This window comes from Lepidothrix coronata, unplaced genomic scaffold (genome assembly GCF_001604755.1).
Source record: "Lepidothrix coronata isolate B3197 unplaced genomic scaffold, Lepidothrix_coronata-1.0 Scaffold107, whole genome shotgun sequence".
NCBI classification, from domain to species: Eukaryota; Metazoa; Chordata; class Aves; order Passeriformes; family Pipridae; genus Lepidothrix; species Lepidothrix coronata.
The window spans coordinates 2687609-2708797 of NW_016690287.1; the positions used below are offsets into that span (position 1 = coordinate 2687609).

A 21189-nucleotide genomic window follows, 5' to 3' on the forward strand; every position below is an offset into this window, starting at 1 on the left:
CGAACCATTACTTCCCAAAACTGGACACGGAGCTGCATAAGGAGGCAGTGCATCACATGCCAGAATCCAGTGGCACTGCCATCCTGCAGACTGGAACTTACCACATGATGCTCCAAGGGGACTAAAATTCCAATATGTGAAAGGCCTCTGAGAAGGGTAATGGGGGATGAACTCTAACAAAAATACACACTTTAAAAAAACTAAATGCTTCATTTGTGAAAGTGCCTTTTGATCGTTAAAACCTTTGGTTTTAACCACTCTGGTGTCTCCTGCCAAGTATGGTTTTCTGATGACATATCATCAGGGCACCAGGAATGGATTTGTTCGTAAGTTAAATAATGAGACCACCTTTAGACTTTTTTACGGCTGAAAATTCTCATGGCATAAGAGTCATCATACAGTTATTTCACTGCTGAACTGTTATTTTTCTTAGAATAACTTTGTAGCTTTTTGGGAAGGGGGATGTTTTTCAAATAAAACCCTGCTTCCCTTCTTCCCCAAAAAACTCAGCTTGCATTAGCTGGAACACCACCAAATTCGTGAAGACGTGTATTCAGACAGATTGTAAATTTAGCCAGAGCATTTATGTTACTAAATCCAAACAAAGAACTAAAGCAAGACGCAAAATATCACACACATACAAAAAAGTTCCAAAAGATATGGACTGAGATTTTTAAAGCTGAATAAGGGCCTCAGTCACACAAGTTCGAAAGAATTTGATTAATTGTGTGGTTGATAATCTCAGTTTATATGCCAAGTTAATTTCTGATCTAAGTTCATTGTCTTCAGTGGAGTTGCACTGCAAATGTGTTTGACAGATAGTCATGTTTCTTCTCCAAGAATAACTTCTAAGGCAGAAGGTTTAAACGTGAGTGAATGAAAGCCCTATGCCAAGTGTTACCCTAATTTATACCATGTACAAAACAGCTGACTTGGAAGTGAGGGTGTAAGGAAAGGCAAAAAGAGACATGAGTCTGTTCTTCCTTTGCTGGGACATTACATCAATTCCCTTAGGTAATGGTCATGTCTCTGAAAAACACAGTGGGAATCCAAAAAGCAGTTTGTTGGAGATTCTTTCCTTCTAAGCCTGCAAGTTCTTGTATTTCACAAGCAGTAAGTGTTCGGGGAAGAGCCTGGACTAGTCTCAGTGGAGGGCTGTGAAAATCACTCCTATTAACTACTGCATCAATCCTAGTCTTGGCTGCTTCAAAATGCATTTGAGGATAAGCACTGGAAATGGCCATTTTAATATGAATATTGGAATTAGCTAGTTAATTTAGTCAGAAAGTAATGCATTTCAGACAGTCTCAACCTCAAGGTTATTTTGAATCAAAACCTAGCATTTGGATTATTTTTTTTCAGTCTGTTGGGCTATTTTTGGCTCAGTATTAGTATTGGAGTTAAGCATGTCTAAATAAGGCTGACAGGTCACAGGGTACACCCAACTTTTCTAAGGTAAGAAGGAAGTAATGCCCATCTCAACTCCTTCTATTCAGCATTACTAAGGGCAGGGGGAAGTTTTATGGCTTTGCCTGAAGCATCATTTATGCCAGCAGCAGAAATCTGAGCACTACAGTTCTAAGTGTAGTGAATTGCTAATGTCCTCACTTCTGATTCTTTCTGCTGGCAGAGTTATTTTACTGAAAAGTGATGTAATCTGGCAGTAAGTGAGCTCAGCATAAACAACATGGCTCCACAGTAATAGACCTGCTAGGGCAGCATGAGCCAGCAAGCTGGTCTCCAGAGTGACAGCCCAAGCACTTGGATGCCCTTCCCAGCTCTCCTATCATTGACTATTTTCAATCAAATCAGGCAGCAGTCACATACTTTGTTTTCATACTCAACTGGAGGTCGCAGGCCCATCTGCTAAGCACCCCAAACAAGGCAAAAAGCGATTTCCCACCCAGCATAGATTGCAACGCTTATAAACTGAAAAGACTCCAGATCGAGAGTATCTCACGTTCCCCACCTGTGAAACGCAGCTAGCTGCTAATCTTCAGCCTCGTGAGAATGTGTGGAAGTGAAAAGCTTTATAGGATGGGCTGTGATCATTGCCATGAAAGAGAGCAGGAGTATTTTGAAGTAATTGGCTGGGTCAGAAGAGGGGAGGCTGAGCAGAGCCAGCCCTGCAGGAGCAGCAGCTCTGCACAGCCCGGAGGTGCACGCCCCCAGAACTGGAACAGAGTACATGGCTCTGAAGCTGACACTTCCCCACTCACCTGGGGTTGTACTGAGGTGTTTTTTTCTTCCCTTCACCAGGCCCAAGCAAGCCTTATGCAAGTACTTTATTACTGGCAGTGCCCAGCAAGCTCACCGAGTTTTTTGTGCTCCCTGCTGAGACCTGCCAGCGGGGAGACTTAATTGCCATGTGGTCCTGTGTGTGGCAGCCACCTTCATTTCTTTACTTCAACTTTCTCCTGCATATGTGATTATTTCTGTATCTGTATGTGCTGGAGGCAAGTACAACCTGTTTTTTCCCTTCTCACCAGAGCTTACATCTATGATCTTTAATTCTTCACCTTTGCAGCGCTCCACACCTGTACCAGTTCATCCTCTGTACAAAGCTGTACCTTCCTCCTCCCAGGCTCATCTCAGGAGCTGCAGTCCAGTTCTACTTTTCCTTCTCATTGCTTGTCACCTTCTCACTTCCTTCTTTTGAAGTACCTCCAAAATCAGCTCTTCTCCCTCTACTCCTTCAGAGCTGCTGCTTTCTATCACCTGCCCTAGACATTAGTGCATGAGAGACTTTCTTCCAGTCCTCTTCAGCATTTTGACCCTCCTCTCCAACAGTTTCCATCTATAAGGTTATCACAACTAAGTGGGCCATGTTTAAATATAAAAATAGTTGGACAGATTCCCCCACTCTCTTCTGCCTTTCAACTAAGAATTGCCACATCTACTCTGAGGGACAAGGAGAGCATTTCTGCCAAGGCTAAAAAAAAAAAAAAAAAATAAAAATAAAAAGTAGTATTTCCTAAGGAAAATAGAAACTTAAAATAACACCAATTTAAAATTGCCTCTTGTGTGGTGATCTCATTTCCTTATGACCAGCTTCTTATTACCCCTCCAAGTATGAGGCATAGTTAATCTTCTGAAAACTAATGTTCTGTTTGTCTGATTAAGCAAATCTTAATTCATTAGATTTATTCTTCAGACTGTTGCCTTCTCCTGCTCTTGGGCACAGAAATCTGGCACGTAGGGCATTCTCATGGCTTTCATTTTGAAAAGGGTTAGAACCGAGTTTAGCTGTCACCTTTTACTGTCCATCTGCTGCCAAAAGAATGACCAATTCTACAGGGCTGATGACAGGGAAAGCTTCTTCTACAGCTGTAATGGCTGCAATCATAGCTAGTGCAGTGAAATCTCTGGCTTCATCTTGGAAATGCAGAAAGGATTTTGAATAGTTGGCTGTAGTAACTGATTCATTTACCAGAAATGAAATTAACTGGAATTCCACTAGAAATTCAAAGCACTGCTTAGTTTTAAATTTGAACATAATCAAAGTCTATATAAGTTGTTTTTAAAAGGGGTGGAGGGATAGAAAAAAATTAAATATAAGAACATAAGTAGCAAAATCTTAGCCTATAAACTGAAACTAGGAACTAGCTGTCCAGCACTCCAAAATCTAAACTTTCTTCTCTATTTCTGCAAATTGATTAATAGCATTTGTTGACCGTTGGTTTAAAATATTATAGCTGTTTGCTTCAAGTGACAAGTAGGCAGAACATAGAAGTTAAATTGTTACAAGGAAGGCATGCCAAAATAGAGAAGGGAGCTATTTAACCAATTAATTCTGCCTTAGAAGATTTACAGTCTGAAGAGGAAGTTTTCAAGAATGAAATTTTGAACAAACCTTGCTTTGATGCATTGAAGCATCCTGGTTCAAAAACTGCCAGCTCTTTTTCTACTGCTTGTAAAAAACCTAAATCATCCAAAGTAATGGTTTTTTCTGAAGGTCATCTGCTCATAGCATTGGAAATGGGGTTGTTTTGGTTCTTTAATGGTAGAAGCTACTGTGACAAAAAAAAAAAAAAAGTGGAAAAAATTAGAAAGTACCATCAAAACCTTCTTGCATTGTTAGGTGGGTAAATGATGAATGCTGTAAAGAGTTTTGTTTTTATTTTCATTTTGTTTCCCCCCTCCTAAAGCGTAGAGTGGGCCACAAACAGTGAAAAGCTCTCAGCTGCTACAATAAGCGACACTGAATTCTGCTGACAGTTCAGGGAAGCTGCTCCGTGTCCCTTTACATGGAAAACTTTGCTGGGAAAGCTTAAAAAAAAAAAAAATCTGTTGAGTTGTTTTCTTGTGTTTCTCACCTGAAATCTTTGTCTCTCCAGCTCTTGTCGTGCGCTTCCTGACCAAACGGTTCATCTGGGAGTACGATCCAACGCTAGGTAGGTTATTTGATTCTGTAAGCATTGAGTGCTGTATGTAATAGCAGGGCTGAAATAGTGGAAATTTATAAAGTTGCAAGCCGTAGTCAACCTTTAAATTTGCTGTACAAAGCTTCTCTGTGGTCATTTAAAGCTGGAACAAATTGTTACCTAAGGTAGCAGAATAGAGAAGCAGTAACACGCTCAGTCAAAAGCTGAATTACTGCATGGGGCACGCTTCTGCCCACACAGGTCCGTGGGAATTTTGCCATTGAAATCAATTTGCTTTTTCAATTTGCTTTTTCAGTCTGCAGATTATTTAGTGTGCAATCGGTTTTCTGCTTTTGAATAGCCCAAACAATCATCTGCTAGAGAATAAGGTGACTGGAGTACAAACCTTAAAAATTCAGGGGAAAAAAAAATTGTAGGTTCTTACTGTCGCTAGGCGTAGACTTAGGTAAGTTTTTTGTCCTCACTTTTGAACATATATTGTGTCTCACTTTTTGGGTGACCAGATAGGGGCACCAACCATCAAAAGAGCATCCACATGTCTCCTACGCTGCTCCCACTTAGCTCTGTTGGGTCTGGCACTTTCAAGAAGCTGGCTCAGATATCTCAGAAAACATGTCCAACAGAGGCCTGACTTAAAATTTTTGCCAAGGTCAAATTTTTTAGTATTTCTTAAGTTAGTGTATATTTAAATACTCTGTACCAGAACAGATCTGGGCCAAGAAATGCAAGTTGAAGCCTTCACGAAGTAAAGGGCTGGGAAATTCCTTTTTCTTCAACCATGTGTTTCTGTCTCCTTCCTGACCTTTCTTTGCAGGCTCCAATGCAGATCATACAGTTAAATATTTATTTCTTTATTTATGTTCTTTCTCTAAGAGGTCTCACTAAGGAAACAGAGAATGCCATAAACTTGCACAGCAAAACCAAAGTTTAATATCTTCTATTACAGAACCCAGGTAGCCCTTTCAAAAAAGCAAAGTATCCGGGATCATACTAGTATTTTTATCTGACAAGATGAACAGATGACAGACATCAGAAACCTCATCTTGGGAAAACAAATCTCAGAACAACCTGAACTCAAATACATTCTTTTATCTGCCACTATCAATATATATTCATCAGCGAATTATATGTCACCTGCCTTGTGCTGCACAGGGGGATGTTCAGTATAATTTTCTGTTAATATTATTAGTTTTAGTACTTCACATCTCTGTCACTATTACATCATTTTAAGAACTTGACAAGAAGTGTATAAAGTGTTCTCTCTCAGCGTAGTCCAAGTTCATTAACTTCTTACAGGGACACTGCATGCAAAAGCATCTTTTGCCTTGTTTAAGCACACAAACAAAGTTATTAGCAAGCTGCAAGCTTTATTATTTTTCCCCATTATGAAGGCCCCATGCCCTTAATGCTGTACTAGACTTGACATTTGTTTCTGTTTTCCGAATGAATACAGTTGCAAATTACTGTGCCCCTCAGGAATTCAATGGTTGCAACACAAAGCTTTTGTGCAGACAACAGTCCTATCTCAATAAACCAAAAATTAAATCTCTCACAACCTACTGAATTCTACATTCTCATTCAGTTTAAAGAACAACAGCTTAAAAATTGTATATTACAGTCATTGTGATGCTAAGTGCTTTAAATTGCTCAGAGGAAAAGGTTTGAGAAATTCAAAAACAAATTATTGTCAGTAAGTTATTTCTTGATCACGATGATCTCTGGTGAAAGCTGCCCACCAGAGATTGTTTTTTAAAGTATTATTTTTTCAAACTATGGATCTGAATGGGGTTCAAAAAAGATTCTGAAGTGCTAGAAATAAAAAAAAATCCTGAAATTGTAACCACTATCCAGGTCTTCGGAGATCAATCAGAAATTAGCTGTATCTTCAAAAGCTTTGAGAAACTGTGCTTGAAAGAACGCATTTCTGTCTTTAGCATGGTCATCCTGAGGTGATTTGGTGTCTAGTTACCTGCAAACATCACCAAGCTGAGTCCACTGAAAAATTCTGGCAGAATATATTTATTTCTTCTTAGCAGTCATGGACTGGCAGTTGGGTGGAAAGAGGGATCTCTACATGTTCAGCTGACATAAAAAATTGAAATTGTGTCAGTGAGACTCCTTTGCTCTACAAGGAGAAATAAGCAGCTTTGTCAAGTAATTCTGGAAGGACATGAGTAAAATAGATGCAAACTATCCAGCTCCTAAGCAACAGGAAGTTTTGCCAAAAATCACTGGGACTGTGACAAAAATTTCATATTTATAGTTTACTTCTTATGTCAAGTTTTCAACGACCCATTAGCCCTCTGATGGAAGGAATCCCCAGATAATTCCTATTTTTAGGAAAGCTTTCACCAAGCTGTCCAAGGCCTGATGGAAATTCAACATTATCCTAAACTAAACATCAGGTTAAAAAAACCCTATTTCTCTTTTAATTCGTGGGTGGCACATTGTATCTGGAAGGGAAAAAAAAACCCCCACACCTTATTAATATTCCTTACTATTCTAACCTGCCAGAAGGAAATGAAGGACCATATTTTTAGCAACACCTGGATATATTGCTGTATCTCCAGGAGCCGAATTACAGACCACAGAATAACATTTTCCGGTGGGAGGAACATCACTGAATCTTGCAAGCTTTGGCACGTGGAGCTGCTGCTCAAGTCAGGGCTTTGCAGCTCTGCTGCTTTTGTGCATGATGCTGGATCTGTGGAAGCATCAGCAGGACAGCTGCATCTCTGCAAAAGAGCTCTTTATTTTACTGTTCCCAGTCCAGGGGTAACAACTGCAGCAAAGTTCATTTTCTGGGGAGTGTTAACCATCAGCTTTGACTTCTCCATCATTTCTGTTTAACTGGCAAGTCACTGTCACCATCTTGGCATGGGCTTTTTGTTTGTTTTTAAAAAGGTGCTGAATTCCTCAGGCTAAATGGTTACCTGGCATTATCAAGGTGAATAAGTTTCCACAGCAGTCTTTATATAGTAAATTACACAGCTATCTCATGTTTGCAACACAATTAGATGGTTCAGTGAAAGAGGTCTATGTAGAAAGGGGCTGGAACTGCACATTTTAAAAAATAGGTGCAGCTGTTTTCTAAAACATTAAATGTATGAATTCAGTGTTAAACTAGCTTTCTTTAGTTTGTTAAATATGTACTGAGAAAGGGTGTTGGGTTACCACATGGATTTCACCAAAATTCACTAGTGTGTTTTAAAATAGAACACAACTTGAAAATGAATAAGCAAATTCGGTGTGATGTTAAGAAGGCTTCAGAGCACTTGGCCTGGTTGGGGCACCACTTAAGCCACAGCCTAAAAGCACTTCACAAACATTAGGAACTTACCTGCACTGCATTTAATACAGAACTGGAAATTTGTGCTCTATTTCAGTTTGGGTCTATTAAGAGATTCATAGAAGCAGCGTGAAAACAAGCATTCCTATGTACCATTTTGGCAGCAATGGGGTGGCAGCAGGCTGACAATTTGCTGGCACCAAGGCAGAGTTTGCAGCCTGCAAGCAGCCACCCTGGCAGCAGCACTGCTGCAGGGGGTCCTCTCGAGTCTCTGCCACCCCACTGCTGCCCCAAAATCAGAAGTGTGTAAATGCAAACACTTGCCAGCCGGCGTCATCCCAGGGATGGACACACTCTGTGGGATGAGTGTCAAGGTGGAAGGGCCTTTATTTGGCCACCTGCCCTCTCTGGGTAAACTTTTATCATGAATGCAGGACTCCCATGGACCTCAGTGACACAGAGTTTCTCACCATGGCTCTCAAGGGTGCTGTAAATAGCTGCTCTCCTCATCGCCAGGAAATTGAGATAAATCTGCATCTCAGCAGTTTTCCCCCATGGCAGTGCCCAGAAGTTTGGGTGCCTTCACCTGAGCTCAAAGATGGAGAGATATTCCGGTTTGCTATTTAATTGATTTTAAAATTGGAGTCAGCCATCAAGTGAACTGCTAAATCTGTTTTTTTCCTGGGAGGCAAAAAAGGAGGAGGAAACCCAAAGAGCCATCGCAGCAGCAGACAAGCAGATGGCCTGCAGAGCACTTCATGGGTAGCAGCAAATTTCCTGCCTCTGTAAGCCATGACATGCAGGGGGGAATCTCCTGGATCAAATGATGAGAGAAGAAAATTCATCATTGCTGTGGCTGAGTGCTTTTAAAAATAAGTTTTGCAGTATTTCTCTGAGAACACTTGTGTTGTTCCACCATAACTGGAACAATTTGCTTTACTAGAAGCAGAGTTGGGATATCCAAGAATTAACAAAACAACAACAAATAAGGATGGGGGATAATGAAATAGGTTTTTTCATTTTTCAGAATCAGCATTTTTACGTACAGTTGGGAGAATCAGGCTGGGGACTGGGGGACTTAAATGTCATTTTTTTGCCATATAGGGACAAAACCAAAGAAATAAAACCCCAGGTAAAGTGCAGGAGACAGGCTCCTCAGTTCTTTTCTGTTGCCTGCAGTCTCTGCCTCCACTTCTCACCTATAAAATCCTTCATCTTATAGAAGGATTGTAAATCCTTTAAATAACTATTACTCAGAGTTAAGGCTCATGTATCAAAGGTGCACAGAAACACCAAGTATTTCTCAAAAGACTGGATTTTAAACAAAAGTCTACTTATACCAGCAGATGGTATTTCTTGATGTCTTTCTCTATCTGTTCCCACATTTCATACAACTTTGCCAATTCTCTGAAAGGAAGACTGTCTCTGAACAGATAATCAATAGAACAGGGCATGACAGACTGGCCTGTCTATAAAAGCAAAGAGAGACAAAGCAAAGGAGTTTATTTAATTTGAATGGGATAGAGAAAAGACCGCTCTTTGAAGGAGTTTAAAGGAGCGGAGGTAACTGTAAAGAAATATGGGTCTTAGGAAAAATTATGATTTTGCTAGATTAGTAGTGATATTTTTTAAAGACTATGTCTTCCAACTGGGTCACAATTTCTTTGCAGGTTTTTATTCACCCTTTTTCTACTGGGCAAATGAAAAACCTGAGCTGGTGTTTCTGTGTAGTCCTATCTAATGCAACATATAGACAGCCTATGAGACACCAAACCTGTAAAATGGATAAAATGTATAGGTGTCAGTAAATCTCCTATCTAGGAGCATAAAGTATTACAAATTGCTGTCCCACTAGCTTGATTATGAGAGGCCCATGATAGCACCATTCCTCTGCAGCAGAGCATGGGACTGCAGAAGGGTACACACTCAGTAAACAAGTGCTTGAGGGAAGGAGAGAGACACCTCTAGCCCAGAACTAGCCCAGAACTAGCCCCTCACAGCCCAGAACTTAATCTCCTACAGACCAGCTCAAGACTTCCAAATTTCTCCACTGTGGCAAGAATAGCAGAAATCACTTCATGAAGATACTGTTTACACTAGCAACAAGGCTTTTCCCGTTGGAAAACTTATTGCAAGGATCATTATTTTTACATTAGAAGAGTAGTTTTACCTACATCTGTAGCTGGGGGTTCTGTTAGAAAAATAGTATCATTCGGGGATCACAAGAGAAGTTTGCAGATGCCATACATGACAACAGTAGCAAATAATGCTGGCCTGAGTTTCTTTTCTGCCCTTGATAAATACAGGTCTGTATGAACATCATAAACAACAGAGCAAAGTAGGAATATATCCAGACTAGCTTGCATGAAAATGGTTGATAATCAGAAACAGCTTAGCAGTGGGAACCAAGACCTCACTAAGAAGTATAAGGATTTAATATTATTTGTTGTATATTCTAATTTACCCTGGCAAGAGAAGATGTGAGAACTATCTTGTTGGGATAATTTTGTGCCAATGAAGCCACAATAAAGAGCTCGAGTACTAATATAGTTTTCAAGGACTGTCTTTGCTCTCTGCTTTATTGAGCTAACACAGCTGGATTAATGACTGGACAGCTGGAATAATGTCTGAGTAACAAACTCTTGATCCCCAGAATTGCTTTCCCTGCTGATCACAAGCTGAGGAAACACGGCTTTGTATATTGTAGATCTCTAGTTTTCTTGACTTGTGGCTTACTCAGCGAGTTTTTCTTAACACTCCTGAAAGTTTAACTGCCTGCCTTTACCACAGAAATACCACAGCAGCACAACTGAGAAAATGCACAGAACAGCAGACAGAACTTTTAACAGAGCAGCCCATACTAAAATACTAAAATAGGTGCTAATAACTGATGCTCCCTTCAGCCCTAGGGTGTAGACAGACCAGCAGCCATGAGAGGAAGGCAGCCTGGGGAAGGATCATCCTCCAGCCCTCTCTTCTTCCTGTTTCACAACAGGATACTGCAGTCTACACAGTGCTATAACATTCTCATAATTAAAAATAACCATTTTTCCATAGTTAGCAAAAGAGGAGAGAGTTCTGCCATCGTCTTGCAGAACTTTACCCTCTGCACATTTCTTCTGAACACCCGTGTTGACAAGTACAGCCTATCCAAGCACAATAAAGGAATAACACGTGTGCTCTGGTACAGGCTTGCAGCCAAAGTGAGATGTAATGGTAACCAACCATTTGGGGCTAGGAGGAATGAGTGGCTGCCAACCTGTGTTTCAGGGAGTACCATGACAAATGTGTAGACATTTAATAAATCACTGTGCAACAGCGTTATTTTCAAGCCAGACTCTAGCTATTAGCATCCTTGATTTTTACTGACAAAATTACTCATTCCTTCTGCCTCACAGTGCTTAAGGGATTCAGTTCTCAATAGTCCAGATTGTGCCTTCCTAGGCATCCCCCCAGGCTTCTATTTTTCCTTCATCAAAAAAGTAGAAGCATTATTTAACTTGATATACATTTAATATGTTGCATCATTTTTACTGTACTCTTCAGCAGGAGGAATTTATACTGAATGTATATTATAGCAATGAGCTGTGAAAGTATTCCCAGTTTCTCTGAGGTGTTTCTAAGGAAATGGACTCATATGGCCTAGAGCACCTTAAAACACCAACACTGGCTTCTAAAATGCTCAACAAAGACTTGAAATGATGAAATTGTAATTGAGAGCAGCAGAGGAAGATGCTTACAATAACATGGGAAGCAGTTATCTGAAAATGTGGTTTGTTTTCTTTCATATGAGTCTCAAGATGAAGATATTCTTGATGTCAGCAATAAAAATACTGCTTTTTTATGGTAGCTCAACAGACAGCAAAAATCAGAAATGGCAGTGGCTCTTCTCACTGTAGCTACAGCTGCAAAATATTTTGCCTCTATTTTTCTTGCTCATCATATTCTGAAATGTTTTCCAGTTTTCCAGTGCTGCTTTTGCACCTTCAGGAGAGCAGGCTTTTGTTTTGCTTGGTTTAGGTGGGAGAAAAGTCTCAATGGTTACTTTTCATTGGCAAAAAATAAGGTGAAACAGCTTCACCAACACAAGCTTCTTGCCACAATAAAACAAAAAGGCAGAGCAAAATAAGATTTATTCAGTCTTAAATACATCATGGACATAATTCCTACCAGGGACCAACATCTCTGTCAAGTGTTGTTGGGAAAGTTAAGTCAGAAAATTTAAAAAAAAAAAGAAACAAAACAACCAACAACTGTTTAAACCTTGAAGCTTCATCCCTACTAGTTAGCACTGCTCTGTCTTTGTTGGTTTTGTTTTAGCATGCCTTAATGAATCCAGTTCCCAGGTACCTGTACAAATTTTCTCTGCCTTTCTCAGGAAAAGCTAGATGAGGACAGACCCTATGGGGAAAGAAATGTAACACCACTTCACTTCTCCTCAAAAGAAACCCATTCTTTGCATGCAGTAGAAAAAAATCATATGCAGAAGGCAACAAATAAACATGCTTCCCATTATTTTTAGAGGTATCTCCAAGAAAATTGCATTCTACAGTTTCTGTTTGGAGGCCAAAGTTTTATTTATTGAAAATATCAACACATCAAGAAAAAAATCTCCTATGTGTTTTACCTTAATAAGAAGAGCAAATTCTAGGAATTCAACAAATCCTTTCATATCAAGATGAGAACTTCATAGGTTAGTGGGGCTATGAATGCACTAGCAATCTATTACCTGTAGTAAAAATAGGAAAACACTGTAGTAAAAATAGGAAAACATGATAAAACTCAAACTGCTTTCTAAGCAGTGACCTAATGAAGCCTCATTTCTTCTGATTTTTTCTCCATTTTTCGCACTGCAGTAGCTGTTTGCTTGTGTCCTTGTGTTCAATAGGGCATCCTTTGTCCCCCACGAGTCCCCACAGCACCTGAATCTTCTTCTAAGGTCATCTACAAACAGTCTTTGCCCATCTTCATGGACCAGGGACAGTCCTGCATCCTGGCTTGTGCAGAGGCATGTGCCCCCTGACTGCCCAGAGCATACACTGGCTCTCCTACCCTGTGCCTCCTCAGGGGCGTGAATAGGGTCACTGTGCCCCACTCAGCCTGGATTTATATAGGACAGAAACATCTGAGAGCTTCAGCTTGCACTGAAAATGGCAACTGAAAGCAGCTCAGCAATCTGAGGCACACTTGCTGCCTGCAGTGCCTCCCACGTGACTTTTTTTTGTGCTCAGGTTTAGTCTGCCTAGTTTGGGAACACCTGCAATACTGCAGTCACAACTCTCTTTACAGCAATTGTAGCCTTGTAGAGGGCAGCCGAAAATGAAGTTAGAAAAGAAACTGCATGTGAAGCAGACTAGAGACCCTAGAGTTGGATTAAATCTCTGCAAGCTAATATATTCTTCTTTCATACGTGTTTTGGTTTAAATTTATAGCTTGACATGAATTTTTGTGCAGTGTGATAGTTGTACATAAAGGGCACATCACACCTGTGATGCGTGTACATCCTCCTGGAACTTTTCCTTCTGTGTTTCCTGATTCTTGAGGTTTCCCATGCAGAAGGATAACACTGAAGAGTCCCAGTCCAATTATCAGGACTGTCAGTCACAAAGTTTCCTTCCAGTAACTTTCCTTTGACTACTTTTTCTTCTTTTACACATGATAATAACAGGCAGTGACCATGCATGGCATGTTGTTTGTGGGTTATTGATAAATAACCCAACTATGCTAATTTTGGGGTCTGTGGTATCAATGATTAGAGAGTTATCTGAGGTTACACTGCCTTAGCATTAGAAATATGTTTTAAATACACAAGGGTGGTACTGTGCTTACTGTAAAACCACTGATGGTTGGTTGCAAAATAAAAGCCCTCCTGTAAGGTAAATAACAGAGGGAATATGTAACAGCCAGATGTAAGCAAGAAAAAGCACATTCAGCTGTGTTTTGAAGAAAGCTGGGGTTGAGGAAAGAAGAAGGCAGGAGAGACTTTCTGAGTCAGGAAGGTACATTCAGCTCACAGGGGCTTTCTAAAAGGTGAAAAGTTCCTGAAGCAGCAAGGAAATGCAGAGGAGGACAGATTTCAGAAAGGCAGGCTCAAGGAACGCTCTGGAGAAGATGTCAAAGGAGACCAGCTGTCAAAATCATTGTTCTCAAATGTGATAGACAGCTGCCATCCTGATGCATGTCAAAGACTGAGGGAGTCTAAATGAGCAGGGAGTTAACAACAAAAAAACCCAAAACAACAGGAACCTTTATTATGTTAACATAACTAACTACGGGGAATTGTAGTATTTTAAACATTCTGCTGTCCAAGAAGACTTTAACCATAACTTTGAAGTTCATGCCTATTAGCTGAAGCTTTTTGGTCTGAAAACTCAGCTATAATCATCACAAAAAAGCTCTTTCTCCAGATCTCTTGCATTTCTTAGATCCAACTGGCTGAAAACCACCATGAGACCAAAGTTTCTTAAAGCATTTTTATATATCCTCGCTTTATGAACCTCTCTTGACAAAAATGGACTACATTCTAAGTAGAAACAGAGTTTGTGTCCTTCTGTACTTAAAAGTAAACAAATGAGTCTAGACTACTCCTTAAGTTTAAGTGTAAAATGGTGTATGTCATGTCATTGCTTCTTCTCAGCTGATTTACCTACTCCTACTACAAGTGCTTTCCTAAAACCAATAAGCCCTTCCATGCAAATATTTCCTTCCAGAGCTGTGACATACTCCAATATATATTGCCATTTCAAAATAAACAATTACTGAAAACGACTTTTTACGTTGCTGCAAATATAAACCAAGACTTCAAAATTACTTTTCAGATAATAGTTTTTCTCTAGAAAATATAATATTCTGGAACAAATATGTTTAAGAAATGGGGATGCTCCTGGACAAACAGGTTTGATAGATGACCAGCTAAGTCTTATAGGCCAAAACTGTATTAAATATGTCCCAGTAAACATAGTGCAAGGATGTGATGTGGTCAAGCTATGACTGAATATTGCATCCATGACAGTCTGTAAGTCATAAGCTTCAAAGTTTTCTCTATATAAGTAAGTTTTTTTCCCTGTATTTTTAAAAATCTTATTTCTAAGAAGAATAGGGAGATTTGTAACATGCTTGTAAACACTGAGAGCCCCCAGGGAAGTTTTTGTTTTTTTTTTTTCACGGAAATCATCATTTCCCTAATCATTCAGCAGCTGTGGAAATTTGAAAGATTTATTCAGCTCCTATGAACAAATTATTGTGGCTTAAAAATAAGCCAACTGCTACCACTTTCCAACATGATTCTCAGGCCTTTTGGCAGCTCTAAATATTTTTGAAATAAACTTCAATTTTTCAAACAACAGGAATATGAGAACCAAGAGTGCTTTGTAGGGCAAGAGTGATGGAGGGGTTGCAGCTTCATAACCAAGAGGGACTCTGAAGTCTGGCATCATCTTTCAAAGCCTTATCAGCACCTTTGAGCTGGTTATTGCAAATATGACTAGAAGCATAGCACACCCCCAGACCAACAAGAAACAGGTCAGATTTGCTTATTTATACTGAAACAGAGCAACCCACTAAATCTGACTATTTGCACAGCACTGTCATCTTCGGGCAAACCACGGCTCAGTCAACACAGCAGCTCCCCAACTCTGCTTTGAAGCTGGCAGATTTGATGCCAAGCCTGTGGAGAGCAAAACACAGCTCCACAGTTTCTTTTCCCTCTATGAGGTTTTAGCTATATAGCTATAGATAGAAGATGTGGGCATCACCTGCTGCAAATGACAATCTGAAGCTCAGGAAGTTGCCTGAAGCCTTTTTGGGAGCCACTGGTACAGTGTTACACTTTTCTTTTTCTACTTAACCATGATGATGTAAGCATGAGACATTTAGAGCCTGGATTCATCTGACCAATTTTAGACTTCCAAGTGCTTTTGAGGTGTGATTTATCCTGAGAGAGAGCTCAGACAAGCTATATCCAGCAGCTATTTTACTTCATCAACTCTAATAGGAGTCAAGGGTGCTTAGCTGAGCAGAGACACCTGTGTTGTCTATGGTTTCAGTTGGGAATCCAGCAGTTATCTCAAGTCCTGTAATTTCTCGCCACGTCTCAAAAAAAAAAAGAAAAAAAACACAACAGGGAAAATGATATTAATAAATACCAAAGCAAGGCAATGCATTTGTGAAGCACCATGGGATCAGTGTGAACAGACTGGAGCTCACATCTTCAGGGCTCATAAGTTACAAGACACCCAGATTCTTCAGATGTTTCTGTTCTCTTGAAGGAGAAGCCATGTCCGTGATTACACCAAAAAAATGCTTTCAACATCCAGCCGTTTTACGCTCATTAAAATTCACCCAGCTACCACACATTCCAAAGCACAGGAAGACGCATTTACTAAGATTTATTTACACAAATCTGACCCAAATTGATGCTACTCATCCAAGATCAAATTCCATTCCAGTGTGAGCAACCAAAGTGAGTTAAACTTGCAACCTAAAGTGCTGCCAGGGTCCTATTTTGAGAACTCAAGTATCATTTCAGAATCAGGCTGCTTTTCTGCAGCGAGCACAAGTCTGCTCGTTGAGATTTATTCTCCCATTTCACAGGGAAGGTCTGCATGGCATTCCCTGCTCTGCCTCCTAAAAAGGATGTTTCACAGATATGCTGCAGTCAAAACTGGGTGAGCACCTTCTCAAGTTCTGTGGAATAATTCTCAACAGCTACTTGTTAAGCAGGGCCAGATGGTTGAAGGCATTTCAGCACTGCAAAGTCTTAACAAGTAAGGAGCTAATACCACACGACTTACTCAGAGAGCCATCTCTTCTTCACAGCACCCTCCCCCAAAGAAACAAAGCGTTAAGTTCCTAAATAACCTTCCACTTGGAGTACTACACAGGGAATCCCAACATAGCACTGAACATTCTAGCCACTGAAATAACTCATTGAAGGTGCATCACTGCAGCTTCCACACCAAACTAGAGCTTCTTGCCTTTTCTGCATTCCCTGAGGAAATTGCTGCATCTGAGAGGGTGTGTGGAAGACATACCACCGAGAGACTTAGATGTATCTTACTCTGCTGTGTAGGTATAGCCTCAGGATCATAAAGGTAGACTCAAACTCCTTCAACAGCCTCAAAATACTAAACAGAAGGGGTATTTACAGCCTTTAAAAAAACCCAGTGTTCATTGTCTGAAACCCTACAGTAAGAGTGCTTACCATCTGCTTAAGTAAATTGGCCATTTGTCCCTGTTAGAGACAGCTGGGCTATTACAGCAATTAAGGTGGCACGGGGAGGGAGTGACATTTTTGTTTTGGGAAGAGGGTGTTTGCAGCCGTGACAGCTTGAAACATTCATGGTTATGAAGAGCTGACATTCTTAAGCACGTAAGGAAAAAAGGACGAGCCCTTTCAGAAGTTCAAGTTAAAGAAATGTGTTTCCTACAAGATATCCTTCATTTCTGTTGAAGAGATTTGCACCAAATGAAAGAATTGTATCTCTGACAGTGCAAAGCATTCATAGTCACTGGCCAGACTTTTACAACATACACATTTGCCTTTTGATATGGGACATCTGTGAGCTAGCAACAGTAATAAATCTGAATGTTAGCACAGATAATTTTCCAAGTTTTAGGTCAAATGCTATCAAATTTAGCTTATCAGCTTGTTGAGATAAAAGAAGCCTTTTTGTCATTAGCTTTCTGATTAGTTGCCTAGTTCCAGAACCTGGGACATAGTAAATTGGTTCCTTTTTTTTCCCTATAGCATGGTGTGAATGCTTAATGCCCACTGGTTATCCTTATAAATTATACACAGGGAAATCTCTGCTTGATCCTTTGCTAGAAGAGGGGAATGTGATGGTTTCAGAATGTTTAAAACAGACATTCCTAAAATAGCTAACTGATCTGGAATTTTTTCACAGTATAAGGCCTGAGCTTAGTGGTTAGGTTCCTTGATCTGCAACCATGCTGGTTTTGATCTTGTGAGACTTCAAGCTGTGCAGTGACAGACTGTTGAGCTGGATACTTTGAGAGGTGTAGTGTTTGTCTTTCACGGGCAGCAGCCTTGCCTAGGAGCAAACATGAAAAATGGAATACAGCCTTGCAGAGGTCTCTGCCACAGGAAAGTGTCCTCTTGTTGGGTGCAGAGTGCAGTGTCCACAGGCACAGCCCTCTGCAGGACTAACACACGGGAAAGAAAAAGCTGTGCCGTACAGAGAGACGTAAAAGTGTCGCTGTCGTAGAAAGGACTTGCGTGTGTTCCAGAATGGCTGGAAGAGCTCCACTAAATAAAATTTAGTCCAACTGTGCGTCACATTGCAGCTCTTGCGCTGGGAGAGCTGTAAGGAAGATTTAAAAAAAAAAAAATGTCCTTTTAATACATTTCACAATATGTTCTTCTTTTAGAGTCTACATATCGTCACCAAGCTACCATTGATGATGAAGTGGTTTCCATGGAGATACTAGATACAGCTGGTCAGGTACGTGGCTGCATGTACTATTATCCAATACCTTGGCTTGGATAGACAGCAGGGAAGGGGAGTGCAGTGGTGGTGGCAGTGTGGTGGGTGGCAGGTGTGCTCTGCTTCTGGGGACAGAGATTTGCTTCTAGGCAGAGCTCCCCCCTCCATCACCACCATCAGCTGGCTGCTGGACTCAGCATTCTGCATCCAGATCCTTCTGCAAGGGACTCTGCTTGGAGTTTTCAAATCCCGGAAGAATAAACAAGTCGAGGTTTACTGTGGTATTAAAATTATTCTCATGTCTTAGTTCAGGGCCAACCTGACATGTCATTAGTAAAAAATAAAGTCACAGTCTATTTCTACAGCCAAGTGATAAAGCTTTACAGCCTCAACCCGTGATTTGCACTAAAGTGAAGAGCAGTTTTGTCATAGTCAGGTCTGCCTTCCTTTCAAAATATGGCATGTGCTCATGCTGGATAGGGCTATGCAGCTTGTGTGCTGGATATCATTCAGCAGAGACCCCCTTCCAAACACCTGCTACCAGCCTGTCCACAGGCAGCTGGGCAGATCTCCTATGCTATGTGATAAAATAGGTGATGTGTGTAAAGTATAAAGTAAAGCAGCTGTACGTGGCTTTGGAGGCTTTGGAGGACCAACATCTCTCTGAAGGTCTGGTGTCTGTTCTGTAAATCAAATTCCTAAGGCTAGTGTCTGTCTTTGGGAACAGGAGGATCCTATCCAGAAAGAAGGACACGTGCGATGGGGTGAAGGCTTTGTGCTGGTTTACGACATCACAGACAGAGGCAGCTTTGAGGAAATGCTGCCGCTAAAGAACTTGTTGGATGAAGTTAAAAAGCCCAAAAACGTCACCCTGATCCTGGTGGGGAACAAAGCAGACTTGGATCACTCCAGGCAAGTCAGCACAGAGGAAGGTGAAAAGCTGGCCACGGAACTAGCATGTGCTTTTTATGAGTGTTCTGCTTGCACGGGAGAGGGCAACATTATGGAGGCCTTCTACGAGCTCTGTCGTGAGGTTCGGCGGAGAAAGATGGTCCAGGGCAAGACTCGGAGGCGAAGCTCCACCACCCATGTCAAGCAGGCAATTAATAAGATGCTTACCAAAATCAGCAGCTAAAAAGAGCTGTACTAAACCAGATAAGATTTTAGAGCATATTAGCTTGGAGCAGGGATGAGGCAGGCAGAGCACATTTAATTAAAAATGGTCAAAGCTTTGCAATGGACAAAAAAAAATAAAAATATGAACTTCACCATATTTTTGAATAACACAGAGTCATACTATTTTCCTGTTTTGAAATGTATTTAGCCACACTGCTTCTGGCTAATGTGGAAAAAAAACCAAAAACACCAAGGAAAAAAAAAACACCAAATGTACTCCAAAGGACTAGATGATTGCAGGAATTGGCACCAACAGAGAATCTTCTGCTTCTACGTGGCTAGTCCAACGTCCTGCAAATCAGCAGTGCCTAAACATCATTTCCAGCCAACCAGCTGCTCAGTAAGATTCAGCCTTCACTCCATCAACTACCATCACAACTAACATTCTCCAGGACTGAATACGTGTAGAGGCTGCTCTGTTGTATCGGAAAGTTTACCTGACACCTTCAACCAGCTCTAAGTTGGCTCATTGTGTGCTTTTACTCCAAACTGTACTTCCTTGTTATTTTTGTCAAATCTATGAGTGCTGATGTTCTTAGCAAGGTATGCAAAAAATATAGGAAAAGTCTATTTTATGGAGTGTTTGGCCAGCAAGACATACATTTCAACAGAGCTGAGGTTCAGCGGTTCTTCCAGATCCTATGAAACTGCAGAATTCATGAAGAAATAACCAGCTAGTCCAGTGGCATTTCAGCTTTTTCCCCTCAAAGTGCAGGACTGTACTTGGGGAAATGGGACTAAATGTGTTATGAAATCAAATTAAAAAAAAATATTACTATTGATTTAGTTATGGGTAGTTTTTAGCTTTTGTTTACACTTCTTGTTTTGGTCTTCTTTCAATTCAAGTAGTTCCTCTTAGTCTATCTTATACTGAAGAAGAACAGAATCCTTGGGAAGGCAAGTATTTAAAGTCTAACACCCAAATGCAGATCAGATGTGACTGGCCTCTACCATATCAAAAGATCACAGTTTCCAGCTGTTTAAACTTCCAGATGTTGCTTGGAGCACTCTGGGGTTTAAACCAGCACAGTTTTTTTGTGACTTTTATCTGGCACATCGAAGTGAAAGTGTATTTTATCAGATTTTGGTGCCAGGGATAAAAAGTGTTCATTTTTTTTCTTCTCCCTCATGCATCTGATTTAAGCCAGCTGTCAAATTTTGCCTCCTGTCTAGTTGGTTTGTTAACTGTATGCTAAAAGATGTAAGAACCAAGACTGGAAGATTTAAATTCAGATTGTCCTGGTTTCCCACCAGTTGTGTTGCATCCCTTTAGGCAGCGTGGTGTGCAGCTCAGACTGTTATCATGTAGAACCACAGCCAAAGGTTGGGATGATAAATGGGAATATTAGCAGTACTCTCCTTTGAGGGAAATCCCCCCTTTTAGCAACTACTTACAACTTTATTCTCCACTGCTTTGTACTTCCTATGGTTGTTTGCCTCTGTGATGAAGTAACTACAAAAGGCTATCACATACAAATTGCCACAGATTTAGGAGAATATCTAGTTGGATAATGTTTCAGGCAGTTGTAGGTAGCCATAGAGGTGGTGGAACAGGCTGAAGAGTCAGATCTGTGTATCCCTGTCAACAGAGAAAAGTTCCAAGTCAGGACTTCTTTCAAAAGAATGTACTTCAAGGTATTTTACCAAAGTAATTATTTTTAAACCAGCATCAAAGAACATCACATTCAGATATATATTTTATTTGTGCTGTTATTTGTCTCCTCTGTTTCTGTATTCTAGACAGTGAAAACTCATTTCACTCTTCTGAAATCAATGTCTATATTTTGGTCCTCATGTTCAAGTGTGTTTCCATACACCATCCTGACACACTGCAGTGGAAACACTACCTTGTGCTTCTGGGCAGGGGGTTCTTGCAACGGGTGATATCACTGTC

The 21189-nt window shown here is 40.5% G+C and overlaps 1 protein-coding gene across 2 annotated transcripts in view; it reads left to right on the forward strand.

Annotated features, from left to right (window-relative positions):
• RERG (RAS like estrogen regulated growth inhibitor) overlaps positions 1 to 21183 on the forward strand; it is a 103641-nt gene extending 82458 nt beyond the window's left edge. For both annotated transcript variants that reach the window (XM_017824016.1, XM_017824015.1), the window contains exons 3-5: positions 4338 to 4394; positions 18064 to 18137; positions 18847 to 21183. In XM_017824016.1, the coding sequence (XP_017679505.1) occupies positions 4338 to 4394; positions 18064 to 18137; positions 18847 to 19254 (539 nt within the window). In that variant the 3' untranslated portion in view covers positions 19255 to 21183. The remainder of the gene's footprint in view (positions 1 to 4337; positions 4395 to 18063; positions 18138 to 18846) is intronic.
• The last annotated feature ends 6 nt before the right edge of the window (positions 21184 to 21189 follow it).